The sequence below is a fragment of the Canis lupus genome, chromosome 20, assembly GCF_011100685.1.
Source record: "Canis lupus familiaris isolate Mischka breed German Shepherd chromosome 20, alternate assembly UU_Cfam_GSD_1.0, whole genome shotgun sequence".
Taxonomy (NCBI): domain Eukaryota; kingdom Metazoa; phylum Chordata; class Mammalia; order Carnivora; family Canidae; genus Canis; species Canis lupus.
In genome coordinates this window covers 878,881-899,255 of record NC_049241.1, presented here as the reverse complement: position 1 = coordinate 899,255, position 20,375 = coordinate 878,881, and the positions used below count along the sequence as shown (strand labels likewise).

Genomic DNA, 20,375 nt, shown 5'->3' with positions numbered 1-20,375 from the left:
GCGGGGCGCGGGGCGGGGCGGGGCGCGGGGCGTGAGGGGCGGCCACACGCGGCGGCCTGGTCGGGCAGGGAGGTGGCCCCTCTTGGTCTGGAAAGCGCCAGGCCTCCGCGGGGCGGGGGTGAGGGGAGCAGGGGGGTTTGTGATCTGATTCACAACGTCTAACTGCTCCTGGGCTGCGGCGTCGGTGAGCGGGGAGCGTCCACGCCTGCAGGCGTCTGGGCCCAGAGCTGCAGTGCGGAGAGTCGGGTCCGCCCGGGTCCGCCCGGCAACGGCAGCTGCACAGGTGCAGGGGGCCCCCTCCCCTCCCCTCCCCTCCCCGCTCTCGGCCTCGGCCTCGGCCAGCGGGGCTGCGACGGCGGCCTCTCCCGGACGGCGGCCCCGGGCAGCCCCCGGACCTCGGGCCCCGCGTCCCAGGCGGACGCTCGCCGCCGCGGCGCCGGGAGGGTCACCGAGCGAGGCGCGCCCGCCCGCCCGCCCCCGGCCCGACCCTCCCTCAGGCCGGCCCGCGCCCCCCACGCCCACCCGGCCCAGGCCGCGCTCGCTCGTCGCGCCGGCCGGCGGCCCGCTCACCCGGATGCCCTGCAGCACCCGGACCCGCTCCTCCTCGTCCATCCCGAAGGACACCCTGCGGGCCTCGCAGCTCTCGGTGCTCCCCATGGCAGGAGGAGAGCGGGCGGGCGGCCGCGCGACCCGGCTCCAGAGCAACCGGGCGGACGCCGGGCTGCGGCTCCCTGCGCGCCCCGCGCTGCCCGGGACTCGGGTGCGGCACAAGCCAACAAGACCCCGTCCTATTGGCCGCCGCTGCCAGCTCAGCCAATCCTGCGGCGCGTGCCTGAGGGGCATTGTGGGGGTTGTAGTCTGGACCGCCGGGGCTGCCCGTCGGAGGCGTGGCGCCCGGGCGGCGGGAAGCGTGTTGGAGTGCAGCAGGCAGGGGAGGGGAAGATCGCCCTTGAAGCAGAGCCGGGGGCGATGTTGAAAGGCCGGGAGCCCCCCGAGGAGTTGAGCCAGCCATGCGAGGGCGACCTTGGTTCATTCAGCAAACCCCTTTTGAGCAGCGCTTACCAAGACGGAGCAAGCATTGAACCAGCCGTGGGGAACAAGACGTCCTGCCTTCGTGAGATTTAGACCTAATGGAAGGAACAAATGAAAAGACAAACAAGCAAGCACATAAATAAGCTTACTAACCACTGTGACAAGTGCCAGAAATGGAAAAGACTATCACAATGCCCCGTGAGAAACTAGTAGGAGGGGGTCTCTAATGTGACAGACCAGAGCAACCTCTATGAGAAAGAAGGATTTGAATTGAGACATAAGGATAAGTAGGAGTTAGCCAGGAGAAGATGAGGGAAGCACTTGGCTGGGAAACAACCAGTGCAAAGGCCCTGAGACAAAGAAGACCTTGCCGCATTTAAGAAATACAGGGCTTAGCCACACGACTGAGAAGTGCAAGGGAGCAGAAGAGAGCCAGAGGCAAGAAGGTGAAGGGAGCAGGAACGTCTCACATCACTAGGGCCTTATAGGCAGGTCAGAGTTTTAGTCTACTTTTTTTAAGATTTTATTTATTTATTCGTGAAAGACACACACACAGAGGCAGAGACACAGGCAGAGGCAGAAGCAGGCTCCATGCAGGGAGCCCGATGCAGGACTCAATCCTGGGACTCCAGGATCACGCCCTGGGCCAAAGGCAGACGCTAAACCGCTGAGCCACCCAGGGATCCCCAGAGATTTATTCTAAATACCCTGTTAAGACGGTGAATGCTCATAAGCATTGAGGAAACATTGGTCAGGGAGCATACATGTCATGCATTCAGGGCAGTGTATCAAGCACTGTGTTTATGCTTACACAGGATCATATGTGTAGTGGAGGAACACAAATGATTGTGAATTATAGCCATAGTGACATTGAATGAAGCCTCGTTTTGTTCAACCAAGTTGCTAAATGGCTTTGATTTACAAAGTGGGCCTGGAGCTGAGTTTTTTTTTTTTTAATATTTTTTTAAGATTTTTATTTTATTTATTTATTCATAGAGCCAGAGAGGCAGAGACACAGGCAGAGGGAGAAGCAGGCACCATACATAGAGCCTGACGTGGGACTCGATCCAGGGTCTCCAGGATCAAGCCCTGGGCTGCAGGCGGCGCTAAACCGCTGCGCCACCGGGGCTGCCCCTGGAGCTGAGTTTGAAATCTTGAACTGAGAAACCCTAAATTGCTACATGAAATAGCAAGAGTCATTTGGAGCTGCTTTTGGGAACCTGGAAAAGAAGGAGTGAGGAGGAGAGAGTGAATGAGAGAGACCAATGAGAATTAGGAAGCCAATGAACATTCCAGAGGTAGGGCCAGAGGATTTTTATGAACAAGGATATCTGCTACTTCCATTCAAAATACTTTGATTTGTAAATCTCTCTCCTTCCTTTCTGTCCTCCATTTCTTCCATATAAGCAGAGCGGGAGAAGGTGACTCTGGCTCAAGTGGCTTATTGGAAGGTGCCTCAGGAGAAAGAAAGTAAGAGAACAGGATGAAGTGGGGTCAAAGCTGGAGACTGGCTTCCACCTAATGCTAGGCAGGGCTGGGTGGGGGCAAGGCTCTGGAGAACAAATTAAATACAGAATTAGCCTCATCCTACAACAAGGGGACAGGCCTTCTGTCCCCCATGTCAGTCAATTATTGGCAGCCCAGCACAATTCCCCAGTGAAGGGGGCATCTGTGAGTTGTCAATAGCCACAACCAGACGCTGGGGGATGGCCCCACCAGCTGGTAAAAAAACCTGGGTGGGGAACTTTAAGCATCCACTACATGCTCCACATATTTTTGAAGGTCTCCCAAACACTCAAACACCTATGGCTGTGGAGGGAGGCTTGTGAAAAGTTGAGAAAGGAATGGATTTCACTTCTGGGTCAGATGGTGAAATAACACACTGAACTCATTCTGCAAAATGAGAGTCAGAACCACATGCCTGAGCTTGAGACTGTATGTGGCCTCCCCCGCCGCCACTGTGTGCAACATCCCAGGAGAGAATCAGAATTGCACAAGACCTGGAGTGGGGGTTATGGTGTCAGCAGCCAAGCTAAGTCTCATGACAACCCAATAAGTTATGTACTCCTGTTTCACAGTTGAGAAAACTGACAAGCAAATGGGGGAAGATAACATGACATTATAAATCCAAAGTAGGATGAGAGTTTGAATAAAGACAATAGCACAGGGATGCAAAGGAAAAGAATGGAGGGGTGATTTATATTTTTTGAAGGCTTTCTTGGTGCCTGGTTCTATGACAGGAGCACCTTGTGGGCGGTTAATCCAGGATTAATTCATCTAGTCCTGGAAATCATCCAGAGTTACTGCCCCACTGTGAGGCTCAGGAAAGTGTAGCTCTGCGGGGGGGGGGGGGGGGGGGGGGTATTTTAACAGGCCCACTAGATGCTGCTCAGTACCCACCCTATCCTTCCTTACAACAGAGACCCAATTTCTTTCTGTGCAACAATGTGCCTGGTTAGAAAAATTTGGTAAAAAAACCTGGGTGGGGAACTTTAAGCATCCACTACATGCTCCACATATTTTTGAAGGTCTCCCAAAAGAGACCTGGTTAGAAAAATTTGCCCCGCACTGGCCAACCTTTGAAAAATCTGAGCTTTATAACAATTTGACAATTTGAGCTTATAGCAATTTGAACTTAAATCCAACAGTCCATGTGTTAAAAGGGAGGGGAGCAGGGGCAGGGGAAAGTTTTACAAAAAGAATGCCAGCAAATCAATGTAAGATTTAAAAATCACCATTTTGCAAGACTCAGTAAATTAACTGAATCAGGCAAAACTCATCAATGGATACTAACGCCAATGAGTGAAAGTGGTTGGAGAACAAGATACTCAGGTAACCTGCAAGTTTCACCAGAGATTTCTTAATTATTACAAAGGGAAAGCTGTATCACAATGATGAGACCTGAGAGTCACTGCCTTAACCATCTGGTCACATTTAGCATACCAAGAGGAGGACAACCTGACTTCATGTCTGTCCCCATGTGATGCAATAAGGAACACACAAAGATCCTGTGGGGTATTGTTGTCAAAAATGTGTGACCTGAATCTAATCGCAAGAAAACAATAATCAAGCAAATCCACGATGTGAAACCTCTTGCAAAACAACTGTCCTGGACTCTTCCAAAAGGTCAACGTCACGAAAAACAAAACAAAGAAAAGGTAGCTTAAAAGAGATGAAAGAAGCAGAACAATGAACTGCATCTGAGAATCTTGATGAGATCCTGGATAAAAATGACAAAAGTGAAAACGACAGCAAAGACGTGGTATGATTGGGAAAGTTTTAGATATGGAACAAGGTCCTAGGTGATATTATCAAATTAATGCTTATTTTCTTGTTCTTGGGAGATGCATGCTGAAGTGTTTGGGAGTGGAGTGTCATATTTATGCAATTTGCATTCAAATGTTTAAGAAAAAAAATTCATGATAGGTGAATCCAGGTGAAATATGTATTAGAGTCCATTATATTATTCTTTTAATCTTTCTATGATTTGGATTTTCCAGGATAATAAGTAAGAAGGAAAGAAAATTAAATTCTGCACTTGGGAAAAAATACTTCCCTCCTCAGGCTTTCTTGACTGTGACTTCATCTGGAGATGACCCTGTGATCTCACTCTAGCCAAGGAGGCACTTGAGCAATGTGGTACCTGGAGAACAGCACAGGGCCCGAGGAGAGCAGTGAGATATGATCATGTGAGATGAGTACAAGGTTGAAGTCTGCCTCTATCTAGACCTTTGCCCCAGCCATGTTATTGAGTATCTTTGCACTAAGTTTTCTGATAGATATGAGTGATGAGGAACATTGCACAGAATGCTTACCCAGAGCTCAGCCTTTAGTGAGTTAAGTCAGTGATAGCAATTTGTATCGAAAGATTTTGGTTTTGGAATTAATGCCTTGACAGCTAGTGTAGAGGGTGTGTTGGAGAGGGTCTTGTGTGAGCTAGCTTCTCTTAGATTGGGTTCTCCAGAGGCAATCAAGAGGAAAAGTAGGAAAAGTAATTTGCTTTGTCCATGTTAAAAGCCAAAAGGAAGCTTTTTCCATAAGCTCAAGAAAAAAGACAAGGATGTCTGCTTTCATCACTTCTACTCAGTATAGCACTGGAGGGTCTAACCAAGGCAAAAAGATAAGAAAATGAAATAAAAGTCATCTAGATTGGAAAAGAAGTATCTCTATTTGCAGACGACATGGTCTTATATATAGAAATTCCTAAGGAATACACACACATACACACACACTCAACAGAGCTAATAAGCAAGTTCAGCAAGGTTGAATAGAAGGTCAATATACGAAAATCAGTTCTTATTTATAAACACTCACAATGAACAATCCAAAAATGAAATTAAGGAGATTTCACTTATGATAGCATCAAAAGGAATAAAACACTTAGCAATAAATTTAACCAAAGAAGTGCAAAACTTGTACCCTGAGAACTATAAAACATTGTTATCTGGGAAAGAGAATGGAAATTGACAGGATAACAAAATTTAAGGGTATTGGCTACATGACACATACATTTATCAAGACTCATCAAGCTGTAAACTTAACACCTAGGCATTTTATAACATATAAATTATACCTCAATAAAAGTCTAAAATAGGGATCCCTGGTGGCACAGCGGTTGGCACCTGCCTTTGGCCCAGGGCGTGATCCTGGAGACCCGGGATCGAATCCCACGTCGGGCTCCCGGTGCATGGAGCCTGCTTCTCCCTCTGCCTGTGTCTCTGCCTCTCTCTCTCTCTCTCTCTCTGTGTGTGACTATCATAAATAAATAAAAATTAAAAAAAAAAGTCTAAAATATTTTGGGAGAGTTAACACCATAATGTTTCACATCTCATCTGCGCAAAATGTAGGTGTGCGGGACTCGGCAATCCTGACTGTCAGAGGCTCCACTATGCTTTAACCACGCCAATCTGGAACACTGGCTTCTTTGGTCAACTCAGCAGGGCTTTAGTCAACTTAGCAAGGCAAGATTGGGCCTTATTTACGACTCGAAAGCAAAGAAACCAAATAACCCAATTTAAAAATGGGCAAAGGGATCCCTGGGTGGTGCAGCGGTTTGGCGCCTGCCTTTGGCCCAGGGCGCGATCCTGGGAACCCTGGGATCGAATCCCACGTCGGGCTCCCGGTGCATGGAGCCTGCTTCTCCCTCTGCCTGTGTCTCTGCCTCTCTCTCTCTCTGTGACTATCATAAATAAATAAATAAATAAATATTTTTTAAAAAATATTTAAAAATGGGCAAAATACCTGAATAGATACTTCTCCAAGGAAGATATAGAAAAGGTAAACAGATACATGAAAAGAATCTCAACATCACTAGTCGTTAAGGAAATGCAAATCTAAACCACAATGAGATATTACCTCATGGCCATCACCCAAAAGACAAGCAGTTAACAAATGCTGGTGAGGATGCTGAGAAGGGAAACCCATGTGCACTGTGGGTAGGAATATAAATAGGTTCAGCCGCTATAGAAAATAGTATGGAGGATTTTCAAAAAATTAAAAATAGAATTACCATATGATCCAGCATTTCCACTTTTTTTCCTAATTCTTTATTTAAATTGAATTTAGTTAACATATACTGTACTATTGGTTTCAGGGGTAGAATTTAGTGATCCATCATTTGCATATAACACCCATCATTTGCCCCCCTTAGTACCCATCACCCAGTTACCCCATCCCCTCACCCATCTCCCCTCCAGTAACCCTCAGTTTGTTTCCTAGAGTCAAACATTTTTTATGGTTTGCCTCTGTCTCTATTTTCATCTTATTTTATTTTTCCTTCCCTTCCCCTATATTCGTCTGTTTAGTTTCTTAAATTCCACATGAGTGAAATCATATGATATTTGTCTTCCTCTGACTGACTTATTTTGCTTAGCATAATATCCTGTAGTTCCATCCACATCGTTGCAAATGGCAAGATTTCATTCTTTTGATGGCTGAATAATATTTCATTATATATTTATATATATATATATATACCTTCATTTTATATATATTTATATATAGGTATATATAAATATATATATACCTTTCTTCATCTATATATATGTATGTGTATATGTGTGTATATATATATATATATATGAACAGCCTTATTCTTTATTCATTCACCTGTCTTTGGACATCTGGGCTCTTTCCATAGTTTTGCTATATTTTGGACATTGCTGCTATAAACATTGGAGTGCAGGTGCCCCTTCGAGTCACTATGTTTGTATCCTTTGGATAAACACCTAGTAGAGCAATTGCTGAGTTGCAGGGTAGTTCTATTTTTAACTTCTTGAGGAACCTCCATACTGTTTTCCAGAGTGGCTGCACCAGTTTGCATTCCTACCAACAGTGTAAGAAGGTTCCCCTCTCTCTGCATCCTTGCCAACATCTGTTGTTCCCCAACTTGTTAATTTTAGCCATTCTGACCAGTGTGAGGTGGTATCTCATTGTGATTTTGATTTGTATTTCCCTGATGCCGAGTGATGTTGAGCATTTTTCCATGGGTCTGTTGGCCATTTATATGCCTTCTTTGGCGAAATGTCTGTTCCTGTTTTCTGCCTATTTCTTAACTAGATTTTTTGGGTTTGGGGTGTTGAGTTTGATAAATTCTTTATAGATTTTGGATACCAGCTCTTTATCTGATAAGACATATCTTCTCCCATTCTGTAGGTTGCCTTTTAGTTTTGTTGACGGTTTCCTTTGCTGTGCAAAAGCTTTTTATCTTGATGAACTCCCAATAGGTCATTTTTGCTTTTTTTTCTCTTGCCTTGGAGACGTGTCTAGCAAGAAGTCGCTGCAGCTGAGGTCAAAGAGGTCAGCATTTCCACTTCTAGGAATATACCCAAAGGTAATGAAAACACTAACTTGAAAAAATATCTGCAGCAATATTTACTATAGCCAAGAGATGAAAACAATCTAGGTGTCCATCAACAGATGAATAGGTAAAGAAGTCATTATATATATATAATATATATATATATATTATATATATACACACACACACACAATGGAATATTATTCAGCCATTAAAAAATGGGAAAATCCTACCATTTACAACAACATGGATGGAACTTGAAGGTATTATGCTAAGTGCAATAAGTCAGACAGAGAAAGACAAATTCTGTATATTCTCACTTATAGGGAGAATCTTTAAAAAAAACTCATAGAAAAAGAGATCAGAGTTGTGGTCAGCAGAGATGGAGGGTGGAGGAGAGGGGATTGGAGAAGGTGGTGAAAACCTACAAACTTCCAGTTTTAAAATAAATAAGTCCCAAGGATGTCATTTACAGTGTGATGCCTACAGCTAACTAACATTACTGTATAGCACAGGAAAGTCTTTCAGAGAGTAAACCCTAAGAGTTCTCATCACAAGGAGAAATTTTTTCTTTTATTTTTCTTTCTTTATTTATTATTGTAACTGTATGAGAAAATGGATGTTAGCCGAACCTATTATAGTAATTATTTCACAATGTATGTAAATCAAACCATCATGCTATATGCCTTCAACTTCTGTAGTCACATATATCAATTATTTCTCAATAAGACTGGGGAAAAAAAGAAAAAAGAGAGTGGGCCTCAGAGACTGGAGAAGTGGACCACTGCTTTCCCTGCCTCGGTGACTCCTCACTTTCATTCACATCCCACTGGCCACTCAGGCACGTGGGCCCCTTCAGACCTGTGATGGCTTGGGAAGTGCTGTCTTCTCTGAGGAGGAGGGTGGAGAGAGTGCTCTGTAAGCACAGCTGATGAATGAACACCATGTTGGTCACTTAGTGTTTTCTGGGAAGGTCCACGTAAGAGAAATGACTGATAATAAGTGACCAATTTCAGATGCTAAAATACCACACTGAGACAAAATCACACAGCCCATTTTGTGAATAGGTGGATCATAGTAACAGCGTACATCTGCTGCGGTACAGTAACCATATTCCGTAGATAGTCTGCCTTAAGAAGGTGTTTCCTGGGTGCTGAAATAATCACTCAGCGATGCTGACATGTATATACCTTTGAAGGCAAGTTGTTTTGGCTGCTCTTCTTTCTTCATTTCCTGGGGCCTGGGGCTGAAGTTTGGAAATCGCTGATGAAGAACGGAGCCCCGGTGAGAAAGCAGTGGGAGTTAAGGAGGCTCACACGCAGGCCTGAAGGAGGTGTTCCCCAGAGGACTGGGCGGCCCCACGGTCTTGGAGCCACCAAGAGGACTCATTGAAGGAGCAGGGTGCTACTGGTGGGGCAGCACCTCCCAGATTTCTGTGACTCTTTGCCTTTCTGAACCTCAGACTTCTTATGCATGACTTGAGCCCCTCATACCCACCATCCCCTCCCCCATAGGTCTGAAGAATGAGAAGCACCTGGATTTGGTGGCATGTGTACCACAGAGCCTGTTTAGGCTGGCTGCTGAGGACTTGGTTGAGAAGATTTTGAGCTGGGTGGGTTTTGAGAGGTGGAGGTAGGAGTAGGGGCAGGGCCAGCTCGGTTCAAGGAGGTAGGGTGGTTTGGCATGAAGGAAGGGGAAACGAGGGACATCCTATAGGAAGAGGAAATTTGGGGAAGGTGGTTATGGTTTAGAGTGGCAGATGAATAGATTTTGGTCTGTGCTATGTGATAGAACCCTCTCCTCCATCTCTGTGTAATCTTCAATAAGAGGTTTGCCTTGGTCATTAGTGCTTTTCAACTAGATTAGGTAGTTTTAGGCAAAAGTGTTTAGGTCTGGCTCCAAGCAGACTAGATGGACCTCCCCCAGATTCACCCTGGAACCGTTATTAAGAATGCGTCTCTTAGAGAATGGTTGGCCAATGGTGGACATAGGGAAGAATGTGACAGTGCCCAGGGAATAGGACATGGTGGGGAAAGTTTGGTTGAATCACGAGGATGGAAGCCTGAGTGCCAAGTATATAGTTCAACCCTTGAGGCCGTGGTCAGTAGAGAACTCTTGATTTTTGGAGCTGGGGTGGGATCTGGTCCGAGCTGTGCTTCGGGAAGCTCTCTTTGACCCCAAAATGAAGGATGTCTTTGGAGTAGCCCTGGAAATGGTTGATGATGAGGCCCCTCCCTGAAATACAACCTGTTCAAAATACAGAGAGCACTACTCGATCTCTACTACCATCTGAATTTTGGGGAGATCTGCACCATCCTGATTCCTGCCTGACCCCTTGACAGCGTTGGTCAGGGGAACCTCCTTTTCCCAGCGCCATGTCTCCACAGGAAAGACACTCATTAGCATGACACTCTTGGTCCATCTATGATGGGTTGAATTTTGAGCAGGAATTTGGCATGTGATGCTTGTTGGTTTCGTCCTCTTCTATCTTTGTGATCGGCCTGCCTGCATGGAGCATGTGCTTCTCTGTGGGGACTTAGTAGTAAGGGTCTGGATCCACCAATGATTAAGGCTCTTCCCTTCTCTCTGCTCAGCATGTTGATGATGTCTGTCTGTCCCCACGTGTCAAGATCTCATAAGCCTCAGTTCCAGGCATCTTCCAGCCACCACAGTTGGCTGGAAGAAGGACTCTCTCCCTCTTAGCTCAAGGGAAATCTTTCTCAGAAGCTATTGGCAATCTTCTCCTAGAGTCGCATTGGCCAGTCATGGATCACACCCCACTGTAAACCAGGCCCTGGCAGAGGAGACGGGATGGCCATTACTGCTTTAGCCCAGCAGGATCATTTCCTGGGCTGGACACATCACCTGCCAAAACCATAACCCCACCCATAGCTTCATAAATATTCCTTTATTGAAGCCTCTTCAAGTGCCCCATTTAAGCAGCCATCTGTTTCCTGCCAGGACTGGATTGTCATGGGGCTCCCAGGTGTACAGGGCAATGTGTGTTGTGTGGTACATCACTGTGAATGAGTGTGAGCATATTTGTGTGTGACCAGGGAAAGGAAGGGAGCAAACCCAGACAATGAAGCTGCTCCATCCATTGTTCCCAGGCCCTCACTTGCTTGGGCTTGGGTCCCCACTGGCTCTCCCAAAATCCAGGAAGCTCCTGGTGCAAAACAAAGCCTCCAGATGGAATGAATCAGCTGAAACACATAAGTGGATCAAGCAGAAAGTCAGGATCAGCTTCCCGGCTCTAATTTACTATTCTACTTCTCTGAGTTTTCAGCTTCAGCTTCTACCCTGGATTTAGCTGTTCAGCCCTGTGAAAGGCTGCTTAGCGAGCAGAACAGCCAGCTGGGCCAGGCAGAATCAGGCTCCCTGGAGCCTGGATTCTCTACAACCCAGCAGTCATGCTGCAGGAAGGTCACCCCCCTCCTGAGCAGAACTGATGAGAGTGGGGAGACAAGGACCATAGATGGCCAAGGATTTCAGTGCAAAGAGAGAAGTTGACTCAACAAAGTGAGGTGGGCCACAGAACTCACAAAGGTCTCGAAAACTGCTTGGCCAGATTGCCATTTCTTTTCTAATTAGTCTCCCTTTATACATATCACACATACACACTCATGCACAACTGTAATTTAAAAGGCAGGGCCAGTACCAGGTGGAGGTTGGGCTTCCTGGCCTGTTTCAAGCACAGTCTCTGGCCGTGCTCCAGGAGGCATCTGATTGGAGCCTGATGAGCTCCAGCATGCCACAAGCAGCTTGGGGTGTGGGCGACCAGAGCCAATCAAAAGCTCACAAAGTCTGGGCTACAGAGTGGTCTAGAGCACTGCCACAGCTCATGGATGCTGGGCAAGGCAGGTGGACTGGAGCTGGGCAAGTGCTGGGAACCAGAGCCACAGTGTGCTCAGGGACCTGCCCGCTTGGACCTGCCCTTGCTGCCACTCAGGCCAGGAATGCCCCCCTTTTGCTCTTCCTCTGGTGTTACCAGGTGACCCAGTCAGGTGGAGGCCTGCAGCACAGGTGGTAAAAGAATCCAACTGAGGCAGAACAAAGAGATGGAAGTTTATTGAATACACTGAAAGGGAGCAGTGGGCAGGACAGCAAGCGATAGACTGTCTTCCAGGAAGCAGTAAGGGTATAGGGCACTATAGTTATGGGGAGGAGTGAGGAGGCATGGGTTCCCATGGAATTTTTGGGTTTTGGTACCTGTGCCAGGTTGCAAGTGGCCCATTGGTCAGCTGGGGCCTACGGCTATTCTGAGGTGGGTTGCCTAAAGAGCCTGTTTGCATTCAGCCAGCGGTCTCTGTGGGCCCTTCTACCTGACTGAGGCTCCCATTGCTCAAGCCTGTTGCCTAAAAGCAGCCTCTGCAGAAGTCAACCTCCCCAGCCAGGCCACATCTTCCCACCTCACACTCCTGTATTTTATTTTCTTCCTTTCTGAAAAAAAAGATCACTGTCTGGGTCTTTGTTGCTTATTTGTTTATGGTTGGTTTCTAGCCAATACTACCACACTGTTTGGGCATGTGCACGCCTGTATCAGCGCACACACACACACACACACACACAAACATACACACACACAGAGCTCCTAAGATAGAAGCTTTCGAGAAGAGGGACTGCCTCTGCTTCGTTCATCACTGAATTCCAGCACTTAGCACAGGGCCTGGCACAGGGTAGGTACTCAAGAAATCCTTGAGTGAGTGAATGAATGAATGAATGAATGAACAAAAAATGAGCTTCCCTACTGTGTGTGAGTTGCTTCACGATTAGAGAGGTGAGAAAGTGAATGATTAAGGGTAAAGATCTGTCTTTTAATCCCAGCTACCTGTGTGATCAGTAAGTGATGTCACCTCTCCATGCCACAGTTTACCCATCTGTAAAACAGGGATAAGCACAGAATCTCCCTACAGGGTTGATGAGGGATTGTGTGAGTTAATACATATAATGAACACACAACAGTACCTGGCAAAGAGGAAACACTCAATTATCAGTAGTTATTATTATGCTATTCATCATTCCCAGAAATTGCCAAAGGAGGCTCAGATAAGAGCTGTGACTTGCCTGAGGTCACACAGGTAGAAGGGGGAAGAGAGAGGATTTGAGCTGTGGTTCAAATATCTCAGAAGACATGGCCCTTTCTAGGATTGCACTTAGACTTGGCATACTACCCCTGGGAGTGTGGCCTATCTAGTCCTTAGATGTGGGATTTAGGAACTGGGATGAAGGCAGCCTGTTTATCAGCCCATGTGACAGTGGCAGTCAGGGTCTGAGGCCCAGGAAGACGTGAGGGCATGGGGAAGGGAAAGAAAGGCTACTGCTCCAGGATGTTTGGCACCCTGCTAGCCCTGGCTACCAGCCCTGATAGGGAAGCCATCCTGGCACCCAGCCTGGGAGGAGCTGCCCTCCAGCTCCTGGCCCCATTGGTGTTTCCTTCCATCTCTGCAGCTCAAATGCAAAGTCACAGAGCCATACCCCTCCCCGCCATGGGACTCTTACAGTTCACGGTTTATGATGAATTTGTTAAAATGCACACACAAGGTTTAAGGAAGTAACAAGAGGTACAAATTGACACGAATCTTGGAGAGCTCAGTGGTAATCCTAGTTGCCTATTTGGCAAAATGGTTTTCCAGGCTTTTGCATTAATTAGCTGGGGAGGGGCCCACCCCTGTGTCCCCAGGAGCTCTAAGCTGCCTCCTTCAGAGCAGCGTGAGGAGCATGGAGGAGGTCACCTTCTCTGCATTCAAGCCTATTACTAAGTCCTGCTTAGAGCAGGGGCCACACCAGAGTGTGGCTGGGGGAGCTTTACCCTCCCTCCCAAAAATCTCTGTCACCTCTTCTCAGCCATGCTAAACAAAAGTAGAAAACTTGTGTTTGCATTGCAAACAAAGCTTCAAGACAGGCTGCCGAATACTACCCACCCCCCAAGTGGCTTGCACAATTTTGTGCTTTTTGGAATTAAAAAATTCCAAAAATTTAATTCCATCTTTGGAATTAAAATCTACATCCAATGCATGCCAGTCTCAAATGCAACAGGAATTATCAATATTTGCTGAGTGGCAGAGTGACTTGCAAATATAGTATCATGCAGGTGGTGATGTTGCAGTAGGGCTGGGGCCCAGAGGGCCTTGGAGCCCCCAGGGAGATAAGGAAGGGTCTTGGGAGCAATGGTCTGCAGAAGATGGAGAGGGGTTATGTTGGACAGAGCACCAGGGAGGACCAGGAGACAGTGGGACCTGAGAAAGGCATGTGAGCCAGGATGCCCAGTTGGCACCTGTCTAATCTTGCTGGGGGGACCTAGAAGTGGGAGCAAGCCTCCCACTGGACTCCTGATGCTATTTGTCACTGTCACGATAATAGCAATTCCAAAGGGTGAGGAGTGGTAAGTGTTTTTCTCCAGTGTTTCTAACGAGGAGCAGCTGAGCCGGCATGAGCTCTCCTCTCATGCTCATCTCCACGGAGCTACCTGACCAGACAGGCCATCTCCGAGTCTTTCTGATGGAGATAGGAAGAAGTTCGGGGAATGTTTGGATGTGGTCTGGTTTAATCCTCAAACAATCGATGTGGTAAGTATTATTATTGTTATTGTTCCCACTTCAGACATGACAACTCTGGTCAGGAGGGAACCAAGCCATCCACAGCACACAGCAATAATCGTGGGAGGACACAGTGCCCTTTAGGAGCCCTGGGGGCAATGGCCTCCTGATTTCACACTTGTCTGGGGAAGCAGATCCTGGCTTGGTGGTGGCTGTCCACTCACTGGACACACCACCCACTAATGCCCTCCTCCCCACCCTTGTGATGGATCTTCATGACTAATACAAACCACACAACAATGAACCATTTCGTAGGAGTGTCCTTGTGCCCCTGTGCAAGATTTCTAAAGAATAGATTCTTAAAAATGGAACTGTAGATGCAAGCCACAGATGCCACTAAGTCTGTATCAACACTTCTATCTACCATCAACGTATGAGAATGCTCCTTTCCCCACACCTTTGCCAATGCAGGTGTTACCGTTTAATTTTTGCCAGTGTGATGGAGAAAAAAGTGGTGTTTTTGTTTTTGTTTTTTTTTTTTAAGATTTATCTGTTTATTCGAGAGAGAGAGAGCATATAGGCAGGAGGGGCAGGGAGAAGGAGAGAGAGTCTCCAGCAGACTACATGCTAAGCGTGGAGCCCAACACAGCGCTCAATCCTATGACCCTGAGACCACGACCAGAGCCAAAATCAAGAGTCTGACTCTTAACTCACTGTGCCACCCAGGCACATATCACCCAAATTGTTTTAATTTTGGTTACAATTCCCTAAATATTATATCTAAAGCATCTTTACATTTGTTTTTTGGTCATTGATATTTCTTTTATCTGTGAATTACTTTTTCATGTCCTCTGTCCACCTTATTTGTTTTGTTTGGGTCCTTTTATGATTGATTTATAGGAGCTCTGTATATGCTCTAGGTGTTACTCTTTTTTTTTTCCAGATGTTTTAACTATTTTCTCCCAGCCTACCACTTGTCTTTTACTTTTATGCTATTTTTGACAAACTGGATTTTGTGTTCAGTCAAATCTCTAAGTCATGCCCTTTTCTGGTTTGTTGATTTTATGTATTAGAAGGGAATTATCTCCTACTAAGATTGTAAACTGTTTTGTTTTATGTTGACCTTTTAAAACCATTAATAATTTATTTTTATTATGCTATGGGATTATGCTATATAGGATTTTTTCCCATGTAGTTAGCTAATTGCTCTCCCCTTATCATTTATTCAATATTTCATTGTTTCACCACTAAAGTTGCTTTTATTTATTTTTTAAAAAGATTTACTTAATTTGAGAGAGAGAGAGAGAGAGAGAGAGAGAATGCATGCACACACAGTGGGGGAGGGGTACTGGGAGAGGGTGAGAAAGAATCTCAAGCAGACCCCCCACTGAGCACAGAGCCTGATGTGGAGCTCCATCCCATGACCCTGAGATCATGGGCTTGAGCTGAAATCAGGAGAACATTGGACTGACTGAGCCACCCAGGCACCCCACACCACTATATTTAAAAAGTCAACTTCATAGTAAACTATTTTTTCCATATGTACACAATATGTGTCTAGATTTGTCTCTGTATCCATTGGCTATTTATAAAGAATCTACCACTGATTTAATTGCTATAACTTTATAAGATATTTGGATATCTGACAAGGGAAATTATCCCTTGTTGTTTTTCTTTTTTCAAACTTTCCTGACTACCTCTGGAAATTTTCCTTCCAAGGGAAAGAAACCATCTTATGCCATTAATCATCTTACTGAGATTTTTATTGAGATGCTATTGAATTTATAGATTAATTTATGGGAGAACTGATATAACTAACTCTTATTGAAGGACATTCAGTAAACTTTGGTCACTTTCTTTATACAGTTTGTAGACATTAAGTTTGTTTCTAGATATTTTATAGACTGTTGTTTCTAAGAATGGGTTCATTTCTCATTTCATTTTCTAATTGGTTTTTGCTAGTATGTAATTAAGCTATCGATTTTTCTGTGCTGATCTTATATCTGGCTATACTGCTTAACTCTCTTATTCGTTTGTCAATTGATTCTCTTGAGAATTTTCTAGGGAGGTGATCATTTGGTCTGTACATAATCTTGGTTTTGTTCTTTTTCTCCCAATGTTAATAGCATTTTCCCCTTGTATTATAGTATTAGCTAGCATCTCCAATAAAAAGGTTGAATAGTGCAAAAAGAGTAATACTGTTTCTTTTTTATTTTGTTATCAAGTATGATTACTGTAGAGTTTTAATGCCCTTTATCATATTACAAAAGAACCTAATTTGCTAGAAGCTTTGTGGGGTTTTTTTATCATGAAAGTATGTATGTGGAATATTTTCAAAACTGTTTTTGTTCTCTATGAAAACAATTATGTGGTTTTTCTTGTACTCCAGTAAAGCAGTGATTTAAATTGGCAGATTTTTTTCTAAAGTTTAACACAAGGGACACCTGGGTGGCTCAGTGGTTGAGCACCTCCCTTCCACCCAAGGTGTGATCCTGGAGTCCTGGGATTGAGTCTTACATCGGGCTCCCTGGGTGGACCCTGCTTCTCCCTCTGCCTGTGTCTCTGCCTCCTCTGTGTCTCTCATTAATAAATAAATAAAATATTTTTAAAAAATTTAACACACACTTGAATTCCAGAGATGTCTTTTAATAGACGGATTGAATTTGCTAAATTTTAAAAAATCAAGAACTCAATCAATTTAATTTTAAAAGATAATACTACAAAAATGGTCTAATTTATTTTATTTTTTTAAGATTAAAAAGAGCCACCCAAGCTGCCCCAAAATGGTCTAATTTCAAATTTAAAACAAGGAACACATTCAATTAATAAAATCATAACATTTACTTATTTTTTATATTTTTAACAATTAAGGGAGAGAAATAGAGAAGAAAAAACATAAACACAGAAGTGGGAAAAGATACTTTTCACAGAAACAACGTAGACACACATACACACAAAAGAAACAAAACACGTAAAACTAAAGGAAAAAGAAAAGAAAGATCTAGAGATTCACAAATAAGCATATTTAGAAGAGGTACATCCAGATAAGACAAAAAATAGGTAGATGGGTGCACACAGTGAGAGAGGGAGGGGTCAGGAGAAGTAAATTCAGACTAACAAGAACACAAAATGACTCAGCCTGAGTGACCTTGCTGGGCAACGCTGAGCCCTCTATGTGGCCCTCCATGTTTCCACCTTGTATGGGATTTTTTTTTAAGGTTTTATTTGTTAATGAGAGACACAGAGAGAGAGAGGCAAAGACACAAGCAAAGGGAGAAGCAGGCTCTGTGCAGGTTGCCGTACGTGGGACTTAATCCCAGGTCTCCAGGATCAGGCCCCGGTCAGAAGGTGATGCTAAACCACTGAGCCACCCAGGCTGCCCTTGTATGGGATTTTATTTAGGAGTTTTGCATCTGCATTTATGACAGAGATCAGCATATACTTTGTTTTCCCAAACTGTCCTCTGTTGTCTCTTGGACCATGTATTTCATTGATCAACTGCACTGTTTTTGTTCAAATTTTATTAATTTATTGTTTAGTGTTAATTCAATCACCCTACAGTCTAGGAATTTTAAAATTTTTAAAAGAAAATAGTTTCCTGAGTTGAAAGTTTAGTTCATTCATTGTCCACCTTTTTTTGGTTGTTTTCTAATGAATGCATGCATGTAAGCCATACTTTTCCTTTGAGTGTCGGCTGGGCAGAAAAACACAAATTTTGTGATGGGGACCTGCTGCTATTCAGACATAGATAGTTTGTACATTACAAATTTTTATTTTCCCTTTAATTCAAGAGCTATTAAAACGTCTTTGTTAACTTCTAATTTATTTCATTTCAATCAGAGACCATCGCCTAAATAATAGCATATTTTTAGAATTTATTAAGATTTCCTTTATGGCCTTAGATACAATTTTTCAGAATATTCCATTTGTAATTCAAAGAAAAGTATAATCTCTGTTAGTTGAGCAGAACGGTGTGTGTGTGTGTGTGCGTGTGTGTGTGTGTGTGCGTGTGTGTGTGTGTGTGTGTGTGATTAGCTCAAGCTCATTTGGCATTTTAGGTAAATTCTATGAGAGTTTTGTCAAAATTCCCCAATCAGATGTTAGAATTTGGTTTGTTCTACTTGTAATTCTATCAGTTTTCTTCTCCAAGTATTTTGAAGCTATGCTTTAAGGACAATAAAAAATGATCATTAGTTACCCTGCAGATTGTTCCCCTTTTCAATATGCTTTTATTATAAATGCTTTGGCCTTGAATTCCATTTCATCTGAATTTAATATTACCATTTTTCTTTGTTTTATTAGCATTTTCATTCCTTCAATTTCATTTTTCCTGGATTGTTTCTTTTAGATATGTTTCCCAAAAAGAGTATACAGCTGGAGTTTATATTTTTATCCAACAAGGGTCTTTTATTTTTCAATTAACAAGTTTAACCCAATCACATCTATTGTGATGACTGATCTTAGAGTTGTTCATTCCTTTTTGTGTGTTTGTTTTATGTGTATTATGCTTTTTAATTTTCTTTCCCCCTTTTCTTACACCTTGTTATGCCAACTGAATTTTCTTTGTTACATTTTCTCACCTTTAAAAGACACTATCTGTAGGTGAGTTACTCCCACAAGAGGCCAAACAACAGTTCTACTTTCTTTTACTACATTGACCACTTCCCTAGAATTTTTATTCCATGGTTAATTTATTTTGCTTTCCATTAAAGTATAACAGACATACGCATAACATCCCTAGATGTAAAGCATACAACTTGATTAATTTTTCCAAGGAAAACTCACTTGTGCAAATCCTATCCTGAGCAAAACACAGAACATTCCCAGTATTCACAAAGCCTTTGTGTTCTCCCATTCCTTCCCCCAGCCACAGGTAAGCCTATCACTGTAAGCCGATGTGCTCTGTTCCTCAACTTGTTATGTAACATCGCAGCATCTATTCCTCTGTGTCTAACTCCTTTAGCCCATCATTACGCCTTTTTGACTCCACGGAAGCATAGAGCAGTGGTGGTTTCTATGACTATATCATAAGTTATCTGTTCTACTGCTGATGAACATTCATCTGTCCCAGTTTGTGGGTGTTGCAGATAATGTTGCTATGAGCATCTTGGCACTTATCTTTTTGGTACAGAGATCTATGCATTCCTTATGTATTGTTAACCTTAAAAATAAGACCGGCTGCTATTTTACCAGCAAAAATGGGCTTATTCGGGGAAAAGCAGAGCATTCCAATCTGAGCAAGCTACAGAGGTCCAAAAAACAAAGGAGAGGAAGACTTTACAGAGAAAAGGGTAGAGTTGGCAGGGTCTGCCATAAACAAAAAGTCCGTTGGAGTAAAGCTGGGAGTTCAAGGTAGTGGCTTTTCATTGTCTGAGTTGTGACTGTCTCTCGTTGGCTGGGCTGTTGCTGAGTGAGGGGGAAAACCCTTCTTCCATCCCCCCACTAGGATAGTAAAGGAATTTTTATTTTATTTTTTTTTAATTTTTTTAATTTATTTATTTATGATAGGCACACAGTGAGAGAGAGAGGCAGAGACACAGGCAGAGGGAGAAGCAGGCTCCATGCACCGGGAGCCCGAGGTGGGACTCGATCCCTGGTCTCCAGGATCGCGCCCTGGGCCAAAGGCAGGCGCCAAACCGCTGCGCCACCCAGGGATCCCCTAGGATAGTAAAGGTATAACAAGAAGTATAGCCTGGCAAGATCCCCAAGATTGGGTGGGTCTGCAATCAACAGGAAGCTGTAGGAGGTGAGAGCTCCATCTGCTGGTGTCCTGCTCCATTTTAAACCAGGTTCTGGGGCAGCCTGGGTGGCTCAGCAGTTTAGCGCCTTCTTCAGCCCAGGGCATGATCCTGGAGACCCAGGACTGAGTTCCATGTCTGGCTCCCTGCAAGGAGCCTGCTTCTCCCTCTGCCTGTGTCTCTCATGAATAAATAAATAAAGTTTTTAAAAAAAAAAACAGGTTCCATTTCAATAATTTTCACAGGAAACATACATGCCCACGAAAAGAA

General features: G+C 44.3%; 1 protein-coding gene across 6 annotated transcripts in view; it reads right to left on the bottom strand.

The window, feature by feature from the left end:
• The window catches only part of CHCHD6 (coiled-coil-helix-coiled-coil-helix domain containing 6), a 249,332-nt gene extending 248,575 nt beyond the window's left edge, over positions 1-757 (bottom strand). For all 6 annotated transcript variants that reach the window (XR_005374490.1, XR_005374491.1, XR_005374492.1 and 3 more), the window contains exon 1: positions 571-757. Coding sequence is in view for 3 of the 6 variants with exons in the window: in XM_038565446.1 (XP_038421374.1) it covers positions 571-657 (87 nt within the window). In the remaining 3 variants the exon portion in view is untranslated. The remainder of the gene's footprint in view (positions 1-570) is intronic.
• Positions 758-20,375: the final 19,618 nt, after the last annotated feature.